The sequence below is a fragment of the Pyrgilauda ruficollis genome, unplaced genomic scaffold (genome assembly GCF_017590135.1).
Source record: "Pyrgilauda ruficollis isolate IOZ18807 unplaced genomic scaffold, ASM1759013v1 scaffold49, whole genome shotgun sequence".
In the NCBI taxonomy this organism is placed as follows: Eukaryota; Metazoa; Chordata; class Aves; order Passeriformes; family Passeridae; genus Pyrgilauda; species Pyrgilauda ruficollis.
Genome location: NW_024526488.1, coordinates 4,243,566 through 4,268,189, shown reverse-complemented (window position 1 = coordinate 4,268,189; position 24,624 = coordinate 4,243,566). Strand labels below are relative to the sequence as shown.

Genomic DNA, 24,624 nt, shown 5'->3' with positions numbered 1-24,624 from the left:
GAATTTCTTTGCAAGTGCATCCAAAGCACTTGGCTTTTCCCTTTGAAAAGAGGCTGAATTACACTGTCAGCTGATTAGGAAATAACTGAAGCTTCCAGACTTGAAATAGTGTTCAAGCCAATTGATAGGCAGCAAGTTTTAAGTTAATAAGTGCCCTGAGGGCAGGGCACAAGGAACAGCACTTCCACTGCTGTTCAAAACCCAAATCACAAACCTTCATCACTTGTTCTTCACGAACCCGATATGTGGCTCTGTGTAATCAGTTATTCCTCAGCCAATTAGTGATTAAAATGTTACACTGAGTTAGAAAAGAAATGAGTTACTACTATCAATAACCAGCTCTGCCACAAGAGGCAAATATTTCATGTAACACTGACTGACCCCAGGCAGAGCATGGGCATAGAACTGCCAACCAAGCAGCTACAGAACAACCTTCATTTTAACAACCTGACCATTCCCAGTTCCAGGCTGAACAGCCGCTAATCTAAACCAGGAGCTAGCAAAAACCTCCCTGGGATTGACCCAGCTGTATTTAGGAACACTAGTGGATGTAGAGAAGTTTGTTCTGTGTAAGTTGTATAGAAAGCTGAGAAATAGCACAGGACCTTCTGTTTGGCACAACAGGATGTGTCTCACCTTTCTTCAAGTCCTGCAATCTTTGCTGTGCAAAGGAGTGGATGCTTCCCAGCCTTGGGACACAGGTGATCTTACCTCTAGCACTCGACTCAGCACGACTTTAGGGCTGCTGGGTCATTTGATCTTTGCCTAGGCAGTAATTGTGAACCTCACAGACACTGCTTGTGTTTATTTGTATCATGATTTAAACAACAAAAACTGAACTTACTTTGCTCTGGGTTGATGTACTAATCCTGGGATCTCTTTATTAGATTTAAGTCTCGCGTTTGAACTGGCACTTTTTTCCTGAAACACACAAAAAGCACACAGCAGCATCAGTATTTATTAAGCACACAAAGGTGACAGGCATTTGTCATCAGGGTGTCACACTCGGCTGGGTCCAGGCTCAACCGAATGAGAAAAGCTCAGCAAAAATGAAATTAGAGGTAACACAAGAGATGAAATGACCCCAGGTGGGCAATCTTTAAACACCCTGGGCTCGGTGGCATGTGGAATTGCCTCTGGGTCACTGGATGAAATCCAGGGATCAAACTCCATGCTGGCTGGTAACTCTCCAGCGGTCCATGGAAAATGGGGAGTGCTCATATAAATCAATAACAACACCAGGCTCCACCTCCCCCAGAGCAAGGCAAAGCACTGGGAAGGCAGTGCCAGAGTTTCCCAGCACCCCCAGGCTGGCTCAGAGCAGAGTGGGGAAACATCAGCATCAAGGAACCGTCTGCAGGAGGAAGCGCGTGTCAGATGTGCCGGGGAAGAGCAGCAACTGCTCAGCCACAAAACTGGGCACAAGGAAGCAAATCAGCTCTGAAGATCCCAAAAATAACAATGTGGGGCTGCTGGAGAGAGTCCAGAGAAGGCCACAGAGATGCTCCAAGGGCTGGAGCCCCTCTGCTCTGGAGACAGGCTGGGAGAGCTGGGGGAGTTCACCTGGAGAAGAGAAGGCTCCAGGGAGACATTACAGCACTTCCCAGTGCCTAAGGGGGCTCCAGGAGAGCTGGAGAAGCACTTGGGACAAGGGATGGAGGGAAAAGACAATGGGAAATGGCTTCCCCTTGCCAGAGGGCAGGGATAAATGGGATATTAGGAAGGAATTGCTCCCTGTGAGGGTGGCAGGTCTTGGCACAGTGTGCCCAGAGAAGCTGTGGCTGCCCCTGGATCCCTGGAAGTGCCCAAGGCCAGGCTGGACAGGGCTTGGAGCAACCTGGGATAGTGGAAGGTGTCCCTGCCCATGGCAGGGGGTGGCACTGGATGGGCTTTAAGGTTCCTTCCAAGACAAACAGGTCTGTGTTTATCGACAAGAACACAAGCCTGTCCTTTGCAGAGGACCACAGCCATTAAAAACATCTTAAAAAAGGCCGGGGAAGGGAGGCCTGAGAGCCAGCCCTGCTTGGTGAGGCCTCCTCATCATGTCACGAGCTTCTGTAACCCAAAACTTAGTGCACACACATTTCTGTTATCTCCAAAAGCCTTCAGAGGGATACAGCCCCTTCCAGATCTTCCCAGTGCCATGTGTTAGGGAAAGCTGCTGGGGCAGATGGGAGAGGTCTGAGTCAAATCTTAAAGCTCACCCGCTCCACAAATCCCTCTGTATTTCTTAAGCATGTCACACCCATGGCAATTTAAGAAACATAAACCCAAGAATCAGTGTTTTTGTGGGTAATTTCAGTGGTTTTATTTAGCCTTATTTAGTCTTTGAATGTCTGAATCACACAAGATTTTGGAAAGGGCTACTAAATCACTGAATAAAAAAAAAAAAAGGAGGCTGTCTAGCAGTTAATATTTTAATGAATAATTATACAAGGGCTGTAAACATCAACTGCCTCAGCATATTTAACACTGTTTAATGCATATCTTCTAATCCTCCTAACCAGGGAACAGTGCCTTGCATGAAAATAGCAGTGAGAGAGAAACAAGCCCTTCTTCCAGCCTTAACAAGGGTGTCTGTGTTTGCAGCCACTGCCTGCTCAGGATCCTGTGATATCACGCCAGAGCAGCAGAACAAAAAACAAAATCACTTTTTTCAAAGCTTCTTCCACTCTCAACAGTGCCAGGAGGGTGTGACATGTACATGCTGTGTGTGATGAACACGTGTGTACACAGACACACAACCCATGAGCTCATGCCTGACTCACATGGCTGTCAAGGCAGAACCAAAAGAGAGGCATGGGTCTCAAGGAGAAGACAACAAAGCCATAAATCAGCTAAACCCCAGCCTCCTGAGCCTTCATCCTCAGATCTACCCCATGGGATGGGAAGGGGAAGGGAAGGCTCTGATCTACAGCTCCTGCATTGGAAGCTGTGATAAATCAAGGCAGCACAAACTCAGCTTTCCACATCTCTGCTCGTGGTTTGGTGTCAGTGCAGCTCTATCAGGAGCTGGAGTCAGTCCAAATCCCAGCCTAAAGAAACTTCTGGCACTTAGAAACAAATAGAAAGACACAAGAAAATTGTATGTTGCCTTCTCACTGTGGGTCCCAGAGCAATATTCAGAATATTAACTGACACGCATGGGAAAAGATAAATAAAATTCCTGTTTAGTTGACTTCAAGATTTCAGAGTTTACTATTTCCCTCCTGTTGCTCCTGTTAATTACCACACCTCAATTATCTATTACAATTCTCCTATTTCAGCAAAGAGTATGCTACCTTCTCCATCTGTTGCTCAGCAGGAACAGACAGAAAAGGAAGAGTTAAGAGAAAAATAAAACCCAACCAGGTCTCAAATTGGCTCATTGCTTTGTTTATAACTCTTATTATAACTCTTGTTATAACTCTTATTTACAGCAGTGATATTTCATTGCACTGATCGAAACATTGGCTTGGATAAAAATAGATATTCAAAAATAACTCTTCCAAATGCAAACAAATACAGTATTTTTTTTCCTCATAGCTTTGAAGACAAACTGACTCATCAGAAATTAATGGCTTGGCTTCTAATACTGAGCTAACAAAAACACCTTGAAATGTTTTAATGCAGTCAGATTGTTCTTCCAGACTGACTTGACTTTGGCTGAACCATCATCCTTTTTATCTCCAATAACACTCCTGTCCTGTTCCTCCTATCCTGATGATAGGAGATGTCTAAAAGCTGTCTGGACTTGACCCTGGGCAGGAGGTTCCAGACAGCCCTGCTTGAGTCATGGGGCTGGACCAGATGACATCCAGAGGTCTCTTCCAACCTCATCCAGCCATTAGCTCCATGACAAAGTATAATCAGAGCCTGGAAAAACCCACTTTTGAGTAGATTTGTTGAGTTTTATCCCCAAGCAGCAGTGGGAGGGTAAAAAAAGAGACGTGTACATCCTGAGCAGCTTTCTGCAGCTCACCAAAGGGCCTCCATTGCTGAGAAGATGAATGGAGGGAATGAAGAAGGGAATGCTGCTTTCAGTGTTTATTTACCAGTCATCCAAAGGGACACACACAGTGGTGCAGTAACACATTGATAATCATTTTCAAATGCTTTTGAGATGTTAAAAACTATGAAGGGATTATTTTCAGAAGAAATCTAACACACCCTTTACACTCAAGGTGCAAGAGCTCAAAAATCGTAAAAATCCAGCCAAAAATATAAAGTCAGGGGAAAAATAAAGAAGAAAACAAAGGAAGATGAAGGGAAGCCACTACTGCCATTATAATTAAATATCTGTCAACATTTCCCTTGATGCCTCCCCTCTGACAAGCCCACTTCTAGAGACATGTGAACTTCATTTGAAGTATTTTGCTTTTCTTCATAAGGCTGCCACAGATTGACTCAGGTAAGCTGCTAACAGTCCTTATAAAATAATATTCCTGATTTATATCAAGGTGACACTTTTCTTCAAAGGAGCCAACAGCACATTTAAACTGCTTTCTAGACCTGAGCAAATCATCATTAAAGTCAGTTAGAGGAAAAGTGAAGTATTTGCTTTCATTTTATACCATAAAATATTCTTTAAAATAATTGTATTTGAAAAGGAGGAAGCAAATGCATCAGTTAGAAATGGACTGAATGATGAGATGTTAAATTTCAATATGCCAGCCCAGCGCTTTTTAACCTCACTCAGTCATGAGCACCAGCCTCAGGTAGTAATACCTCACACGGGCTGTCTGGATCCATCAGGATGAACAAGGGAGAAGCACTGACCCATGAGATTTACTCAAGTTTCCTTGCTTTATACGTCCATAAGGGCTCTTTTTTTGTGCTATCCTTTGGCAGGAAGAGAGCCTCTCTTTTTTTCTCTGTCTACCTGGAAGCAAAACCACCTAAAAACATTATTTAGGGTAACTTTATAACGAAGGGGCAAATCAAATATGGAAAAATCTCAGATACTAGTCAAAGGAGATTATTCTTGGATGCAATTTCATCAGGGGAATCACATTAGCCCTGCCAGAATGCATACAGGCACCCAGTCCAGAAGGGTGTCTGAAACGGAATGTTTTAATAAATACTCTTGCTGTGCCAGGTCAGCCCAGCATGAAGGAGCTGCCCATGATGCCCCACCCAGTATCTCCATCCTGAAATCCTTTTTATCTCCAATAACACTCCTGTCCTGTTCCTCCTATCCTGATGATAGGAGATGTCTAAAAGCTGTCTGGACTTGACCCTGGGCAGGAGGTTCCAGACAGCCCTGCTTGAGTCATGGGGCTGGACCAGATGACATCCAGAGGTCTCTTCCAACCTCATCCAGCCATTAGCTCCATGACAAAGTATAATCAGAGCCTGGAAAAACCCACTTTTGAGTAGATTTGTTGAGTTTTATCCCCAAGCAGCAGTGGGAGAGACTGAGGCCATTCAGGCATGCAAAGGGAAGGCAGCAGCAGACACAGTGCCTGGCATTCATCTTAGAAAAAACCTGATTCTGCAAAGCCAGCCAGCATCACGCAGTGAGTCTGCACTGACACAGGGAGTGTAACCCAGGCTTGGCAGGGAAAAATCCTCTGCTTTCATCAGGGATCCAAAACGTGTTCCAGAGGGCAGACCTCATCCTGAAACCAGCCACTTAATGGAGCTCCTCCCAAGAGCTCAAAAATCGTAAAAATCCAGCCAAAAATATAAAGTCAGGGGAAAAATAAAGAAGAAAACAAAGGAAGATGAAGGGAAAAGCTCCCTCTGGAGTGAGTTGCAGGACTTCTCCTGCAGTACCTAAATGTAGTTCACCCTCAGCCCAAGTCAATGGCCTTTGAGCTTTGATGGAGGACATCATTGATGAGCAGGGGGGATAAAAAAAGCAGGCAACTCCCTCCACTGAAGGGTTTTCACAGAGCATGTATTTACTAAGTCTAATGGCTACAACTTTCTAAACATCCTCATCATCTTTTCTCCCAGTCAATATTAGAAAGTCTGGGCTAATTAGTTACAGTAATTCCAGTTAATTCTGTCGAGTAGCAGCCAAACACCAGGGTTTTGTGTGAAAAGCAGAGATGGGAGCAGCAGCTGGCTTGAAAACAGGAAATTAGGGCAGGTAAACAGATTAAATTACAAATAAGGCACATAAATGATAAGTACTACCAATAAATCCTGCAGGGAAACTCTTCCCTGCACCTGTCCATCCTGCTCCCTTTCGGAGCTCTGAGTTTTTATCAACCCACATGAGTCAATCCTTGGGGTTCTTTATAGCTTGGGACACTAAGGTCCAGAAAAATAAAATCTGGATTTCTATTTAAAAGTTCCTTTCTGCACACAGACTGATAAACCTCAAGGTGTTCCCTAGAGAAAACAAGAGGTGTAATCACTGGTGAAATGCCTCTGTTGTGAAATATGAGGATTATGCTGCCCTGACAATCAGGGTTTTCTGGTTCCTTGAGTGCTCCTCCACAGCACTCCGAAAGGTCAGCCAGGACAAGAAAATGAGCACAGCAGAGATAAATAGAGCCAGGACACTTGTCTCCAAAGGTGCATGAAGTTTCAGGTCACATGGGAAATTGCTTGCTCCTGCAGCAGGAGCCCTGCCCATCCGTGTAACAAACCCAGAGAGCACGGGCAGGAGGAGAGGAAGGGACGCGTCTGCAGGACTGCCAGCAGGAGGGCATTTGCAGAATGAGGATGGGGAACATCCCTCTCCTTGGCAGGAGGCTGAAAACTGCCCCTCACAGCTGTATGCCCCAGAAATCCAGGCGGCAGGGTGCCTTAGAGCACAAACAGTGGCATCAAAAGATATCCAAAATACTGCAAACAAAATGCTACGGGCAGGAAGGAGACCTGCTCTCCAGCTCTCATTAATACACCTGATCTTCAATGGCTTGGGTGCATCAGACTGGTTCAAACTTTTATCTAGCAAATGAAAAATAGATAGAAAAACGTTTAAAACCCCATTGCTGATGACTTGGAAGACTAGGCTGACTCTTGAGGAAACTTCAGAGAACATTTGGCAACAAAAAGCACTTGGCAACCTTGCACTTCTGCAGGTATGTTGCTCTTCTGGATTGTAGAGCCACCCTAGATAACAAAACCTGGCCCAAAAACTAATTTTCAACTTAATAAGCCTCTGTCATCAACTATTGTGTCTCTCTCGCTCAACCAGCTTTTACAAAAATACACTTATTTCTAGTAAATGTAGATATTACCCATGCTCCCAGTTCTTCATGCCTGTCTCCTGAAGGCCTTTTTCCACCAAAGTGCAGTAACACAGAAAGAGCTGGCAATGAGCATGAAACAACAGGACTGGGTAAAGTCTGTGAAACATTTACAGCCAGGGACAAATGGTGTGAGAGGGAGTTGGGGTGTCAGGGTATTCCTGCTCCATGGAGGCATCTTGCTGGAATGGCAGGAGGGTCATAGCACCACAGTTTTGCAGAACTTTTTACTGGGATGGTTTTTGAAGAGTTTGAGTTTTCTCACTTCAAACATAAATGAGAGAACACAGCTAGAGAAATGTAGCTGGGTCTACATTTTCAGCAGCTATAGCAAATTCTTAAGCTGCTTTTCTAGAGCCAAAATTGGTCTTTTTCAGCCTGTTTTTGGAACATGCCCTACTTTAACCCCCTGTAAAATCAGTTTCCTGAGAGATGCCTTCACATGCAAGTAAAACCTCCTGAGATCTTCCTGTGCTGTCAAAACCAAACAAGACTGATGCAGATGCACACAGATCCTCCCTCACTGCCTTAATACAACATTTGAGGTTACACTGTGGGATGGACTCATGGAAATGATGGTGACCACCAAACAGCCACATTTAGGGGGTGATAAAAATAGCAGTTGGTTCCCCCCACCTGCAAACAACAGCATGGTGATGGTGTTTCCTCTGGAGTCATGGAGGTCACTGGCTTTGATCTGTCAACTGCAGGTTTGGGCAGACTATGCTTATTACATTTTTCTTATTACATCCAAGCAGTTCCATAAAGTGCACTGACATTAACCAAGTCTTAACAGGGAATTTAGTAGGATACACCTAAGATGGAGCAGCTCAGCTGTGAGGGAAGGCTGAGAGAATTGGGATTGTTCAGCCTGGAGAAGAGAAGCTTCAGGGTGACCTAAATGTGGCCCCCAGTGCCTGAAGGAGCCAAAAGGAAACATGGAGAGAGACTGTCTAGAAGAAATGGAGTGCCAGGACAAGGGGGAATGGCTTCCCACTGCCAGAGGGCAGGGTTAGATGGGATATTGGGAAGGAATTCTTCCCTGGCAGGGTGGGCAGGCCCTGGCACAGGGTGCCCAGAGAAGCTGTGGCTGCCCCTGGATCCCTGGCAGTGTCCCAGACCATGTTGGAAGGGGCTTGGAACAACCTGGGCTAGTGGAAGGTGTCCCTGGCCATGGCAGGGGTGGGATGAGATGAGCTTAAAGGTTCTTTCAACCCAAACCATTCCATGACCCTACGAAAATACTTTTTCCCCTCTTGCTCTAAACTGGGATTTACAAAGGATGGAACAAGGGAAAACAAAGACAAAGTCCTTCTGGGTTTGCTGCTTACGATTAAGAGGAAAACCCGAGCTAATTAAAGATGTGGTGCAAATGAAAAGATACTGTTATGCCATAGGTAAGCAGAGTGAAATGGTAGCAAGAAATTATGAATGATGTAACCCTGAGAAGTGAGATAACAGAAAACCAAGAGTGGTGCTACTCAGCAATACAAACACATTCACTCCAGGAAGGGTTTGTGTGTTCCAAACCAGCAAGAATTCCCTACAATAAGCTCTCATTCTCCCAGCACTGTCCAAGGCTCTAATTTTGAGATTTTCAGTAATTGCAATTATGCAAATGCCATTGCTGGAACATATTTTCAATGTCTGTATTTTGCTCTTCTCAACGTCTGTTTTATTTGCATTAATTCTCAAATTTGCACCAGGCATAAGATTTAAGACCCAAGAGAATTAATAACAGCTCTTGCTACATGGAAAATTCCAGCACATCTGGGTAAAATGAGCATTTTAAAGGATGTAATAGTTGGAATATTATTAAGTATCACATATGTACTATGACACACATGAGAAACATTAGGACTGCAGGAGAAGCCTTACATCTGATCTGTGTATTTTGTACCACCTTCTCCTTGTTTTAGTTAGCAGTTACCTTTGAACAGCAGAAAGAATCATTGTTTCACAGACTACAGCGGCCTGCTCACTTACTACATTTCTAATCCCCAGCTGTGTAAGCGTGGATTTTGCCTGGATTCTCCCAACACATTTATCTGAGAGTAATACTGAGAAGAGAAACCATATACATCAGAATGGAAGACAATAATAAACGGCTTAAAATATTTATAAGCCATTTAAATCAGTAATGGAGGCTGGGGTTTAAGTGTTTATCTCCTCTAAGTTTCCTTGGAAGAAGAGCAGATAAATAAATGTAACTCTTACTCTTAAGTGCTGGCAAAATGAGGCACCAATATATTTCAATGAGGATGTAGAAATATAGCTCTGATGCTCAGGGTGGTGTGGATTAGAAGATATCCAAATCAACACTGGGAGAAGAACTAGCCTAAAATACAACTACAGGCCTGGAAATACTCAAGTCCAACATTTAGGACATTAATGGTTGGATTCAATCATCTTAGAGGTATTTTCCAACCTTAGCAATTCTATGATTCTATCAGACTAAGATGACCAGTATTTCAGAGTCCCAAAATGACTGTATGCCTGTTACAGCCTTTAATATCGACTCTGCTTTTCCATCCTCTCATCCTCTGCATCCCCTCTTCCCAAAACCACTCCTCGTAGGTGGGAGAGGACATGGAGGAGACTCAAAATGAGCTCCACCCTCCTCTTCCAGAAGGCAGCAAATCTTTCCCCCAGGAAAGGCTCAGAGCCAGCCTGGGGTGGCTGTGTGCATGAGCCCAGCAGTGCATGAGCCCAGCCAGGGGTGGGATTTGGTGTCAGCTCCGTTGGGAACGACCAGCCATGGAAAAGGAGACACCATGCTGTGCAAGATCAGGCAAGCAGGGATGGATCCATCGTTCACCCACAAAATTTCAATGTCTCTCTCGATCAGAACACGAAACAGCAAGGTGAAACCCTACAAGATCAGTCTCCTCAGATCTTCACCTGGTATCAACCATCACAAAAGTAAGATATTTCAAAATACCACCCAATTGCACCACCCCAGGGCAGGGACCCAAACCACTTCAACAGATTTCCGTCTAACCTGTTCTCCAAACTCCCATCCCACAGGTTTTCCCAACAGTCTGTCTTTCATTTCACCACTTCCCTGAAAGTTCAAACGTTTAACCTACTACCCAGCTTTAATCCCTGCCTGACGCCTTCCTGCCTCTCTCAGGAGTCATGGAGAAAATACGATTGTTGTGCCTTTTAAAGCAACCTCTCCTATATCGGATGACTCGTTTCCTTCTGTATTTTTAGGCTAAACAAATCAACTCCTTCCATCTTCCATTACAGCTTACGTTTGCTAAGTGCCCTATTCTTTTCACTCCCCTCTGGCTCTTCCCCATCTGCCCACATCTTTCCTACCAAGCACATTTCCAATTTCAGCCACAGTATTTAAAGCCCCTCTGAAGTCAGGATGGATCACATGCATTGCCATATGTATTTTTTTTTATTCCTGTTTTTAATTCATTACCTCAAACAAGCGAGGTTGACCTACAGCAGATACAGGGTGCACCTGTAAACCATGCATTCATACTCAAAAAAACCTAAGGTAAAAGAATGTTGAAGGAGAAATTAGCTAAGCTCACCTTCTCTAATGGCTACAAAACATTTGTGGTACAGCGCTCAAGATGTCTCTCACACCAAAAAAGTTGGTGGGGATGGTTTGTCTTCTTGCCTCAATGCTTGAAATATTAAACAAAACAATTTGGTGCTAACATAAATATCAGGAAGTAAAAAATCCACACGTTCTATGACTCACAGACCATCATGTCTCCTTAAAATTAACCAAAATCACATGCAACATGCAAAACAGGTGTTCTTAAATCATTTCAATTTTGCTATCTAAGCAAAACTGCCTTCCAAGTCTATAGTTGATTTCCAGCCATTTGCAGACACCAAGTTTTAACACAAGCTCTGTTCTCTTTTCAAGTGAGGTGAGTGAAAGATAAGCACCTCTAAAATTTAACAGGGTTGTCCCATCACAGGAACGTTGAAAAATGATGGACCAGCATGTCCCAAACAAGAAAGCTCTCTGCCTGAGTCAGAAGTGAACTCCAATGCATGATCATCAGCACAGTACTTACAATGAGGAGAAAACTAGAGTTTAGTGCGGAGATGTGGCCTCATTTTTCACCACAATGTTGTACTATTAGCATTCAATTGCTTCCCTACACTTAATTAACTCCTTGTTGAATCTTAATGTGATAATGAGAACTTTAATTCAAACCATATACCATGTCAATGCTATGATCCTAACAGCAAAAATAGATTTAAGTCACCCAAGCCCCATAATTCCTCTTCCTTTTTATAACACTGTGATTCATATAAAAGCACAGCAGATGCATCAGGACAAGAATCTTCCCTGATTGCCACTAAAAAGATTAACAAAATCTATTTTGAAATCAAAATCAGTTGGCTGTGATTAATAGATCTCACTTGTTCATCTCTCTGCAAACTGAAGAGCAGCAGAGATGGTGATCGAGGCTCTCTGGAGATCCTGTATGTATGTTCAAGTATCTGGTTACATCATTCATCCTGACAAAACTTTCACCTTTTGAACAACCCACAGCAGAGACCCCATGATATGAATCCCTCTCTTGGCCCTTCTATGCCTCACACTTCATAGACACTCAAAACCAGACTAGAGACCTACCAAACCCAGAACATCAAGACCCAGCAAGGAGCTCACTTGACCTTCAGCAGGCTCTTCAACTCGATAAGATAAACACCAACAACAAACAGATACGGTAACTTTACAAAGAAAACTGGAAACATCACACTTGGCACTTAGCAACCAAACCTAACAATCTGACAAATCTCTCCTGAACTTCCCAACCTGAAGGATTGCAAAAGCAGTTTTGAAACAAACAGAGGCACAAAATGTGTGTGAGGATCTTATGTTTCCTCTACCAGTGAAATGCAGAACTGCTCTAATTCCCTGACTCTTCATGAAGAGCACAACCTTCCACATCACCCAGGCTTTGGGATGTATGTCCTTAACAAAATGTGCCTAAATTCATTGCTAACAGTTTTCCTGATGTAAACTTCAACACTTTGCTCCTGGATCTGCAAAGCACTTGAAGGATCAGAGATCCCTAAACGTCCCTAAACACAGAGGTGCCTGAATCCCCTGTAGGTCAGTGGTGCACAGGCCCACTCGCTGCTCTCCTGAATCACGGCCTGCACAAGTCCTCCAGCATGTGCTGAAGATTTATCTTGCAATTATCAAACAGGATGATAACAGGAATGACTCCATGCTGGAAGGACTCTGTTCGGAACAGCTGGGTGAGGTCTGCAGGGAGGGAAAGCTGACGGGGAAGACGGGCGAACAACCCGCCCCAGGAACAGCATCCTGTGCTATTGGCAAAACTGCTGAAATAACCTTCAGCAGAGAAAGGAAGGGCGAGCAGCAGATGGGGATCACAAGATGAGGGCACATTTTATGATGTTTAAACTCCACTTAAACAACAGTGATTATCTGAGTGTAATGAGCAGAAAGAAATAGGTTCCTTTCAGCCAAGGCTCCTGTAGTCCTTTCCTCTAAATGAAGAATCACACATGGCCTGAACTTACAGCTATAAATAAGCAGGTGGTAACACTGCACTGCCCTAATTAAGTTCTAGGGTCATTAAATCCTTTCTGTTACTATGCACAGGGCTTGCTGCTTTGCCTCGGCCATTGCAAGGCCTTGCCATGCGCTGCTCACCTTAGTTGCTGCCTCAAACCTGAGCTCCTACGCCCATGGACTCTCTTCTCCAGCCCTCCCACAGACTTTCCTGCTGCTTGGCAGCACCAAGTCAGTAATTTGTGACCATGGAGCCCCAGACTGGGATGGTTCTCGGCTCTCTTTCCCATCCCCTCACTTTTGAAAGGCCACGTCACGCAGCTCACTCAGCAGCCGGGGTGCAGGGAACACTCAGGATGTTGTCAAGGTTTATCTGGGAAGACAAATGCTTAGATGATTAGCTAGTTTGTTCATAATCCTCAAATTCAGAGTTTAGTTTAAGCCCCAAATTCCTGGGGCTTAAAATTGCTTTCAATTAATTTTAATACTAGGCACGCTGGGCCCTACAGCCACCCCCAGGGACACTGAGTACAGGCTCTCCTGAACTGACCAGAAACTCTGGCCAGCATTAATAACACAGCATGTGTTCTGAGAATATTTTTCAATATCTAAAGGTATTATTTATTTTCCTCTCAGCAGGTCCCTCTCTCATTAAGAGTGCAACTTCACAGTCAGTTTGGAATCATGGAGTGGTTTGGGTTGGAAGGGACCTTAAAGCTCATTCTGTTCCAAGCCCTGCCATGGGCAGGGACACCTTCCACTGTCCCAGACTGCTCCAAGCCCTGTCCAACCTGACCTTGGACACTTCCAGGGGTGGGGCAACCACAACTCATGGCCATTTGACTGAGGTCTGACACTAAACAAAGAAGACTGCAGAGGAGAATCTGCAGATGTATCAGGAATAAGTCCTTCATTCCAAACATTCAATACGCTGGACTTCCCAAATGAATTAGGAAAGCAAATTTTGCAGCATAATTATCTTGCTGAAAGACAAAAGGATCTTTCTAAGAGTTGTTTAAAATTCTTTAACATTGAAGTATTGATTTAAACACTGTGGAGTTACTATTTATCACAAAAACCAGAGAACAGTGAATAATTTCAAGACAAGAAAACTAATAAAATAACTAGTAATATGATTTAATTCTACATGCAGTACTCTGCTTCTTGTTACATTTGGTCTCAGCTATCAGCCTAGTGTAAAAGCCAGCCAAGAATTCTTTAAGCCCTGCCAGAGCTACAAATACTAGCCAGAAATATTGGTTGTATCACAGCTCAGTTTCCAAAAAGTAAGATGCTGGACTTTTACAGCCAGAAAGATACAAGGTGCAAAGGACAATAAAAAATGAACTTACTTAATATTGCTGGAATGCATCAGATCAAACGAATCCAAGTACTCTTAATCCTGTAGGACTGCAGCATGACAAATTCACTTCATTTAGATACTCAGCCCCCGTGAGTCAAACCAGTCTGGAAGATTCAGCCTCACAATTGCTGGATGTTACTCAATTAGCGTGAGGCAATGATTTCCAGCCCTCAGCAACCGAGGCAGCCTCCTCCTCTGGAGAGCCAGACAGCTTTACCTTGGATTAAACTGATCGATTTTTCCACTGCGTGCACAGAACAGCATCGTCAGGCAATATGAGTTCACTGGCCACGTTATTAATGCACTTTGCTAATTTTTTCAAAGCACTCATAAAATACAAAAGCATGGTGTCTTAAAATGAGGTGTAATTGCAGCAGCAGCTTCTGCAACACGTGTATCTCCAAGGAGAATGTGTTGACACAGACATGCCCTTAAGAAGTTTGGGCTTTATATTTCCTTACTGTTGGGTACAATATCTTCAGCCACAGGCAGTCCTATTCATTTCAGCCAGCCCACCTGCTGCAGTGAGCCCTGCTCCCAGGAGAAAGACACCAGCAGGAATGAGTGTCTCTCACGGAAACCTCTTTGCTGTGTAACTCAAAACCCTGATATTCAGTAACACTAGTCAAGGTAAATCCCATGTACAAACCTAACAAATTAGGAAAACATTAGGAACCCTATTTCTTCATCTCGGATCAGGAAAAAATTAGGAGCAAATCCAAATTCTGCATCTTGGCTCAGTCACAGGTGTGCAGATGCCCAGTCTCCAAGCCAGGAAAGCTGCTCTAAGATCCTGTTTTCACCCACCCTACTGTAAAGCATCAGCAATGCTCAGCTGTCCAACTAGAATATTTACCTATTTAAATGCCCTGAAAACTATCAATGACAGGAATCAGGAAAGTTCTTCAGATGAGTTCACGTGTAAATATATTGAAGGTACTGACTCTGGAAGAAATTTAATGCAGGATTTGTGTACTATTTTAAAGAGGATGAGAAAACCCTTCTCCGAGCTCATCTTGACATAATATAATGATGTCAAAAGTTCACTACTTACACGTCTGTGCTAATTGATCAGAGTGGCTGAGTCTAAGCTGTGACTAATACCAAAGTGCAAAGCTGGCTGAGAAGAAGGTACTTTACAATGGAACATTGTTTAAATGGAGGAATACATCAAGTAGGATTTTGCTGGTATCTGTCCTGGAGCTGGATTTTCACTAGGGACTGGGATGATGAATAATAATGAACTGGAGACTACAACTGCTTTCCAAAACCCCAGAGAGCACCAAGCCAGGAAAGGCTCCATTTTGCAGGATTCAAAGTTATCTTGACAACTTGGAGAGATGTTCTGTAAAAGTCAAGATATCATTCAAACAAGGCCCAAGTCCTAGGTAGTACACTAGCAGAAATAACCAAGAGGACACAATAACACACTGATATATCAATAATAAAATAACCAACATGGAAGCACTAGCTTATGCAGTAGCTATGCTGGACAGGATCTAGAAGCTTGCTGGACACCAGCCATCAGTATCCTGCTCTTGCAACCAAGCCAAGCTTCATCCTGATGCATCTAGAAGCTGGGATGGCTGCAGAATGAGTGACTTGGCTACAGGCACCAGGAAGGTGTCAAAGAACAAGAACGACAATGGCTCCACATGAAGTGGAGAAAACACTCCATGAACTAGAGCTCCTCAGCCTCCAAGGTGACAGCAGTGAGACACAATGTTCTCCTGCTCTCCATACCTACCACCACCCCAAGGACCAACAAATGGATCAGCAACATGGGGATGTGGATGGCAAAGTGTTTAACTAACACTGTGGTAGCAGAGCTCCAGCCCTTGCGCTGTATTCCTCACAATCCCAACATGCCTTCCCTCCTCTATCAATCCTATTCCTAGCTATCAATCCTATTTCATGCATTCTCGATCCTTTTCCTAGTCCTCTCCTACAACTTTGCTCCTGACAACTTCTTTATTCAGGCAATGAGCTTGAAGCAAGAGCAGAGTAATTATTTGGTATCTCCCACCCCAGTGATAAGTTCCTCTAAACTCAATTAATCACGAAGAACCGCTGGCAGCTCCCTATTTGCCAGCAAGATACACCAAAGTAATAAGTGATTTCACATTCTGCTTTTGAAGGCAAGCTATTAAATTCACATACTGTATTACTTTAATCAAGAATAGTTAATTAAGCTGTTCCCCTGATATGAATTTTTATCATTCTGCACCAGCCATACATTACATTTTTACGACTGAGTCCGGGCCCATGATGCATGTTTGCAATCTGTCTTTCCAAATTAATCTGTCACCACTTGTAAACTCAAAGTGGATCCAATACATTCGGTCTCAAAGGTAACTGGGCTGAGTTTGGGGACACTGGGGACTGGAGGGTGAGGGATGCTGAAGCACCACTCCACAAAAGGGTTTCAATGAATTACAAGCCACCCACCACGACACAAAACACATTGTTAATATTTTAGTCTGTTTGGCTTGTTTTATTTCCTTAAGTGAACTCGGCTTCATGCTCTGTGCTACCGTTCATAAAATCAATCCAATAACTTATATGCTCATAGTAATCATCAGCATCCATAATGCAGGAGTCATAAGTGCAGGCCATAAAGCAAGGGAGACCTGGAGTGTCAGGTTATTAAAAACATTAACATATGATATGAATCTAAGTCTAAATTTATTACAAGCAAAAACCCCTCCATAACTTTCTGTTCCCAGAGCTTAAGGACAGGCTAATAACACAATGTTTTTCTAGAAAAACAGACTTCAAACACAGCAGCCAAGGAGCTAGATATGGATCTCTTATCTTTTAAAAGTACTCACAGAAGTAGAATAGCAAAAAGAAAAAAAAAATGACATCACTATCTGGCAATGTGACTTAATCATAAGAAAATAGGTTTATGAAGTAAAAAAGTGAACAAAATGAAAACTTGGACAAGTTTTTCAAATATTAACTGGGAATACTCTGTTATTATGCTGGGAGAATCAGCTGGAATTTACCCCCAGGAAAATAAGGAACATAGAGAAGATGTGTCATACCATCTAGCCTTTTGTGAATCTATGCCATCAAGTCAAGCCAAGCCTTCCATAATCCCATCCAACCACTTTTACTTAGGTTTTCTAAAAGGCAGACTGATGAGGCTGATGTGAACTGGCTCTTTTCACGCCTCACAATTTTACATATATTTTAAGGCAATACAACCAAAGGAGGCAGTTTAACACGGGACTACTGGATCCCCAGCTCCATCAAGAACCCACTGAGCTGGCCCTGGCAAAGCCCCTGTCAATGGAGACACAAGGAGAAGCACATCAGGGTACTTGTGTCACTTATCTTTCAACAAAGATAGAAAAAAACAACTATATATTTTTTATTTTAGTCAGAAATCAAGTACAGCCAGAAAAACAGTTACCAAAACCCAAGCAGGCCCACAAGGAATATACAAGTCTACTCCATGAGCCCTTGAATTGGCTCTTGGGCCTTCTATGTATTTTTCCCATTTAAGAGATTTGTTTAGATAAACTCACAAATATGGATATTTACATAGCATGACAGAATGGTGTATTTAGAGATGTTAAGTAGAGGAACATTCTTTCAGGCCCATCATAAAATGAAAGCATGCCAAACTTTAACTAAAGAAACATGTTCTAACACCGAGAAACTTTTTATAATTAATCCTTGCCTTAAATCATCTCAGAGAGAGTTATGAGTCTAATTACCGTCAGTTGAGAAATTGCTCATGTTACCGAAATGGCTGAAACCAGACCCTGGCTAACAGACAATCTGAATCCCTCCCATCCCATGACCAATTTACAGCTAAGCCCTGACTCACTGCATTAAGTCCGAAAATATTTCTCGGCATTAGCGACAGCTCATTGCGGGAGGAACAACGGACACGGGCGTGGGGGGAAAAAATCCCCTCCAAACTCCACTGCTTCACAGAAGGGATGAAGATAATACATTGCTAAAATAGCCCTTTTTTTGATGTTGTGATTTTTTTTTTTTTTTAAGATCAGCAGGGCTATTCTTAGAGGAGTTACATGGTGTGCAGGTTGCAGCGAGCGGAGGCTTGGCCGGTGGCCAGCCCTGGCTGGGTTTGCTGCGAGGCTGAGCGATGCCTTAGCTCGGGAAGAGATTTCTGCTTACTTTTCTAACGAAGAAGAGGAAAAGAGGATGCAGAGAACTCCACACACAACCAGCTAAGAACGAGCTGTACTCTGGAAAGATGTGCCACCGTCTCCTCGCTGTCACCCAAGGCCTGCTTCAGTGCTGAATGTTTTCTCCAGGAAGGAAATGAGTGTAAACACTTCAGAGGCAGCATTCCCATACGGATGTTATTCTTTGGAAGAGCTGGGCAGGATGCAGTGACTTAGAGAGCCAGGAGATCTCCAGCAGCAACAAATCCCACAAATATACAAGCTGCTAAACTTGTGAATGCAGCCAAGACCTTGCAAAAAAAAAGTAAGGCACGTTTTGACCTTGACTCACTCTTAGACACTGTGAAGCAACCTGAAGCTGGTTATTCCAGAGCCTCACCAGTCAGCTGAAATGGCTGAGATTTCCTATGCCTAGCTCAGGTGATTGCTTGTCTAAGGAAATGAGCTCTCCAACTCTACAAAGAAGTTGCTGATGCCAGAGAAGCTGCTGACAGAGAAGCTGCTGACACTTGGAAGTGCCCAAGGCCACTTGGAGCAAACTGGGATAGCAGAAGGTGTCCCTGCCCATGGCAGGGGGTGGGACTATCCAATCTTTAAGGTCCCTTCCCACCCAAACCAGTCTGTGATTCCATGATTCCATGAAAAGGAAAGGGTAATGTGGCAAACCCACAGCATTTCAGCAGAAGTGCCACATTACCAGCATTGCTCCAACCACAACACCCTCTGTGTTCCACCACACCTGAAAGCCAAATCTGCCCCTCCTCCCTCGCACAGCAGCTGTGTTTCTTTGAAAGGCTAAAGGAAAGGAGAAAACCAAGGGAAAAGGGCAGCCTGATGGCACTCCCTCCCAAACTGTCCCTCCCCACCATGAAGCCCAACATCCAAATGTCCACAGAATCACAGTTTGTGTTGGAAGGCACCTTCAAATCCATCTCATTCCACCCCTGCCATGGGCAGGGACACCTTCCACTCTCCCAGGGTGCTCTAATTCCCATCCAACCTGGCCTTGGACATTTCCAGGGATCCAGGGGCAGCCAAAGCTTTTCTGGGCAACCTGTGCCAGGAAGAATTTCTTCCAAATATCCAATCCAACTCTGCCCTCTGGCAGTTTAAGGCTATTCCGCCTCAGTTCTGTCACTCCAGACCCTAGTGCCAGGTCTCTCTCTCTTGTAGGCCCATATTGGGGGAAGAGGACAGCACAACACCCCTGAGTCACAGAACTTTCCCTGAACTAGGCTGTGCCTTTGTTTTTAACATCCTGGGCTCTGGAAACTCCCCCCAGCTCACTGTCCTGGAAGTACAAGGATTTTGGAATAAAAGTACTCGTTTGGGTGAAATTCTGGGGAAGAATTGGTAATATGTGAGCCCATTCTTGCTGTGTTTGCAGGCAGAGCAGCTGCTTCTGATTCCCAACACTTGCCTTCAGGTGCTGCTGCAATAAGAACTACATCTAAATACATATACACACACACAAAATTATAATATGATTACCTTATTAAGAAGCACTGGCTTTATGTTCCCATCCAGAGATTATCTGTTGGCTTAATTTTTTTTTAAAGCTGCCAGTCTTTGATGGTATCCCATGGAAAGATTACATATTAGATAGAGCAGCACATGGTCCACACAGACCTAATGTGGGAGATGAAAGCAGAGCACCCAGAGCTCTGTTTGAGCTCCAACACTGCTTCTTCCAGGAGCAAGGAACAAACATTTTAAAGTAAAAAAACCCAACAAAACAACAAAAAACCAAAAAACAACTATTTTCTTCTCAGTGAGAACAAACATGAAACTGCATATTAACTTAGGCCAGTATTACTTTGGTATCTGTATAAACCACTGCTTTCCATCAGAAATTATTTAACATACCTACATGTAATTCCAAACTCTGTACACACAAGAGTCTGAATTATCTGCTCAGCTTTTTCAGAATATTGAAGTACTTGCCCTTACTGGCATAAAGTTATTTCCATAGAGATTTTCTTTCCATCCCTGACTTTTTCTTACTTAAAAAAAAAATCCTGAACTCTTGAATGTCATACTCTTGCATTGTTTCCCCTCCTCCCAGTCCAATTTCTTACTCTTCTTTCCACCAGCTGAAATGCAGGAATCCCTTCCAACACACATTTGAGTCTCCCAGCTGCCTGCAGAGCAGCTGTCTTGGCTATCCACAAAATCAAAGGGAAACAACCAAAGTCCAAAAGCTCAATTATAGTGAAAAACAGACGAGGTTGAGCTCTTTCCAGCCGTGATGTAGGAATACACAATGCAGAAGGATGGATACACTCACTGTGTATTCCTGGAGGTGGCTGAAGCACTTCTAGTTCAGCTAGAGGCAGCCCAGCTCCTTTTTCCTGGGGGAGCTGCACACCCATCCTGCTTTAATCCACCACCAGGGATAAATCCCCCTCCTGGGTCACCCACCTGCCCCCTGAGGGTCACACAGAGCCCTGGGCAGGCTGTGGGTGAGGCTGTGTGCCCTTCCCAGAGCTCCCAGAACGCACCCTGAGTTCACACCAGCTCCTGGGAAACCTGGATCTGCCAATCTGACCTGAGCACACTCAATTAAGGCTAAAGGGCTAAAGGACCTGTTAATGCAGCTAATGAGCTTCCCCAGCAGCTCTCTTTCCCTTTCTCTAGAAAAGACACCATCAAATCAAGATCTTTCCTGCTGATGTGTGCCTTCATATCCCAAAAAGCCTAAGCCTGGTTAGCCCAGCCCCTGCATTTCCCTGGAAGAATTAAGAAGAAAAGAAGTCCACTGAAAAATGTTCACCACAGTTTGAAGTAATTTTGAGCCAAACACCATTTTCTCCACTACAAATGTGAAACATTTCCCACCTTTGCTCACATCTAGTGGTGAAGCACAACCAAAACATGGAACAAGCAAACACAAAACTCCAGCTTGCAGTGGTGGGAACGTTCCTCCTCAAGGATGATGTGAGCATAAAATTACCTAATAGATGGAAAGCTAACCAAAGCAGTGACTACTGAAACAGGAAAGTAACATTTCATGCTTGTTTAGTACAACAGACATTGTCTACTTTGAGCTTAGTTAAATAACCAGTGCTCTCAGCTACAGCATGTTCCTAGGAGTACTCCTCACTCTTGGATCTTCTAGTTTATGTTGCCCATAAAGGTATTTTTTAACATTTCTTACTAAATAACCAGGATGAATGGGGAAAAAAACCAAATTAAAAATAATTCAGGTGATGAACAAAGCTTCATGTCGATTGGAGAAAAATGGCATTTTTGGTGTAAAACAGGAGACAAAACCCAAGTTATTTCAAAACAATAATAGTAAAAAGTGGACTGGGAGTTTCTGATTTTCTAATCCCAGAACAGTAGGGCAACAGGGCTTTAAAAAAATAGTGGCTGATTCAAAGCTTTTCAAACATGAGTTTGAAAAAATAAGTTTGAAAACTGTCAAATAATGACAGCTCTGGATTATGCAACACGCTGCTATCATGTGATGTTCATGGCAAGAAGAGAAGTTCAGGGCTGCAGAGAGCCCTTGGAGTCTCTTCTCACCCCTCCTAGTGGTGCTTTGGACTGCTTTAAGGTCCCTTCCACCTCAAATCTTCAGAGATTTTATGATTAAATCCCCAAAACTGTGTGCTGGAGATATTAATATTTTTCATTTGATTGCCTTCAAGTTTACCTCCTTTAACTGCCCTTCAAAGACATCAGTTAGGAAAGCTTGCAGAAGAAAACACTTGCTACTGAAAAAAATACCTGCAGTATAAACAAGTTCTAGTCAAAACACATTGACTGTACAAAGGATCTGCCTGAAACCAGCCCCAAATGTCACATCCCTCTAAGGGCTTCACCTCAGCTTCAAAACATCAAAATTAATAAATTCATAGAACCACAAAGGTTGGAAAATCCCTCTAAGCATCACTAGTCCAACCATTGACTCAGCACTGCCAAGGCCACCACTAACCACCTCCCCAGACACCACATTTGTACTGGTTTGGGGTCTAAAATGGCACATCCCTCCCTCTCTTTTCCAGAGGCAATACTGTATTCACACTGAAACTGAGAGATCACAAAGGCTGTAGGAGTAAACATCTAATGAGCACCTAGGGATGAATTTGTTGTTATCTCCATGCTCTACAACAGTCTGAAATTGGCACCTCACCAGATATGGAAATCCCAGACCTTACATTTCCACCACAACCACTTTGACTCAAGGAGTCCCTGAAAAGAAAGTGTGAGCAGACCACATTATATCTATCATTAAATGTGAACAGATGAAAGGCTGAATTACTTTGCCACTATCACAAGGAGGTCAGGAGAGCACAGCTCACCACTGGTCAGGAGTGCTCCAAACTCACTCTCAGGCCATAGCAGCTGCCTGGATTTACAGCTTTAGTCTCTATCAGTGACTTCTGATGATTTTAGATGTTTCTGCATGATCCATTCTGCCTGCATCTTGCCTCACCCTCTGTTCCAAAACAGCACAGTTAATAATTAACACCTGCTAGGCAATTGCTTAATAGCAAGTACCAAAACAGAGGATACAGAGAGCTCCTGTATCCTCTTCTCTTGCTGACAGCTTGCAAAATCCTACAGCTCATCTTTCTTAAAGCTTCAGTTCTGCAAGTGTGGAGATGCTCATGTTCTTTAAAAAAAAAAAAAAAAAAAGAATAAAAAAGAATTTGAAGGCACCTGGTCCTCACAATCATGGAAGAAACTCTTAAATCAAGAGCCTGACACCTTGCCATGACTGCTGACTTCTGTTTCACCAACAGCTCTGTGTCCATCCTCCTCAACAGCATCAGCTTTCCCAGAGAGGGGAGGAAATCCCAGGCAGAAACTCCCCTGTTAAAATGATACAGGCATGGAAATAACACAACCTGTACAGAAAATTACCTGCTTCCACAAGTGGGAATGTTTCTGCAGGTTTTGCAAGAATCCTTTCCAACAATGTGGGCTGGTCCTGACCCAGGTTCCTGAGAGCTGCCCATCACTGATACATTTTCTCCACCATCAAGCCCACAATTACATGTTGCTCCTGGACACTGTTATTTTAACACACTTTGAAAGAACTAGAGTTACATATTTTTAAGCTTTCTACTTTAAAATCACATTCATCAAGAACTTGAAAAATCGTATCATTCTGCCTCTCCATAGGGCACTGTGCAGATTTATTCAACAAAGGGGGAAGAAGGAAACAAGGTCTGGTCTGAAGCAATGCACCTGGAGCTCAACAACTTTTGTATGATTTTCTGACTTGCTAAAAATATTTATTAATGATGTTCATTTATCTTCTAAATTTTCAAAATTAAATACTGGAGGGAAAATGAATACTTCTTCACCAGAACCATTTTAATGGAATCCAGAAGAATAATATTAATACCCAGTGCAATCGTTTCCTTTGATGTCTATATAACATGTAGTGACCCGTGAGTGGAATGAGCTAAAACTGTCATAAATTCATTATGAGAAACCATTCTTTGAAGAATATCAATGCAAATTTGAAATGAAATGAGCAATATGGAAATGAGCTGATTGCACAGCGTTTAAAATAACTGGTTCCAGTAGCAATGTCCTTTCCGTGCACTCCTAATTTCAGCTGCAAAAAACACTGGAGAGGCTGGGTTATGAAAATTGAAATGCTGTAATTACTTAGTACTGATAGTGATAGGGCAGCATTCATTTAGGATCTCAGACTCCGGGGAAAAAAGGAAATCCAAAGGATGGTTCTATAATTCTCATTTCTCTAAGAAAGGGAACCTCAGATGGCATGCAGCACGAAATGTGCCAACCCAGGCCCTGTCAACAAAGACTGGAGGAAAATACTGTATATTCCCAGGGACTTTTCTAGGTATCGTCTGATAAAAGTAGAATGCCAAATTTCTCTTAGTATCCTACAAAGGTTTGGTTGGAAGGGACCTTAAAGCTCATCCCAGTCCACCCCCTGCCATGGGCAGGGACACCTTCCACTATCACCAGCTGCTCCAAGCCCCATCCAGCCTGGCCTTGGACACTTTCAGGGATGGGGTACCAGGCATCCAGAACTGTAAAGGTGTTTTCCTCCCTGGGTCTGGAATGCACCTTCCCCCAGTGGGGCCCAGCCCTGCTTTGCCCTCTGTGTCCCAGTGCTCTGCCTGGAGGGAGCCCCAGCTCTGCCCTCGCAGGTGCCCGGGGCAGGGGTGCCCAGCCCACCCACCTCCTTTATCCCAGTGTGAACCCTGCCACCTCGGGCAGAAGGAGCTTGGTATTACACCCCTCCCTCCTTCACCCACTTACTTTTGAATTTTAATCCCTGGCTTCCCTTTGCTCACTGATTTTGGAGCTGCATTTCTGCAGCGGCGGCTTTTGTTTTGTGGTTTGTTTCTTCAGGTGGAGGGAGGAGAGTCCAGATGTGGAGCAGCTCCATGC

At 43.6% G+C, this 24,624-nt stretch overlaps 1 protein-coding gene across 2 annotated transcripts in view; it reads right to left on the bottom strand.

Moving 5' to 3' along the window:
- The window catches only part of CUNH1orf21 (chromosome unknown C1orf21 homolog), a 105,293-nt gene that overhangs the window by 11,655 nt on the left and 69,014 nt on the right, over positions 1 to 24,624 (bottom strand). For both annotated transcript variants that reach the window (XM_041479518.1, XM_041479517.1), the window contains exon 4: positions 845 to 921. In XM_041479518.1, coding sequence (XP_041335452.1) covers positions 845 to 921 — 77 coding nt within the window. The remainder of the gene's footprint in view (positions 1 to 844; positions 922 to 24,624) is intronic.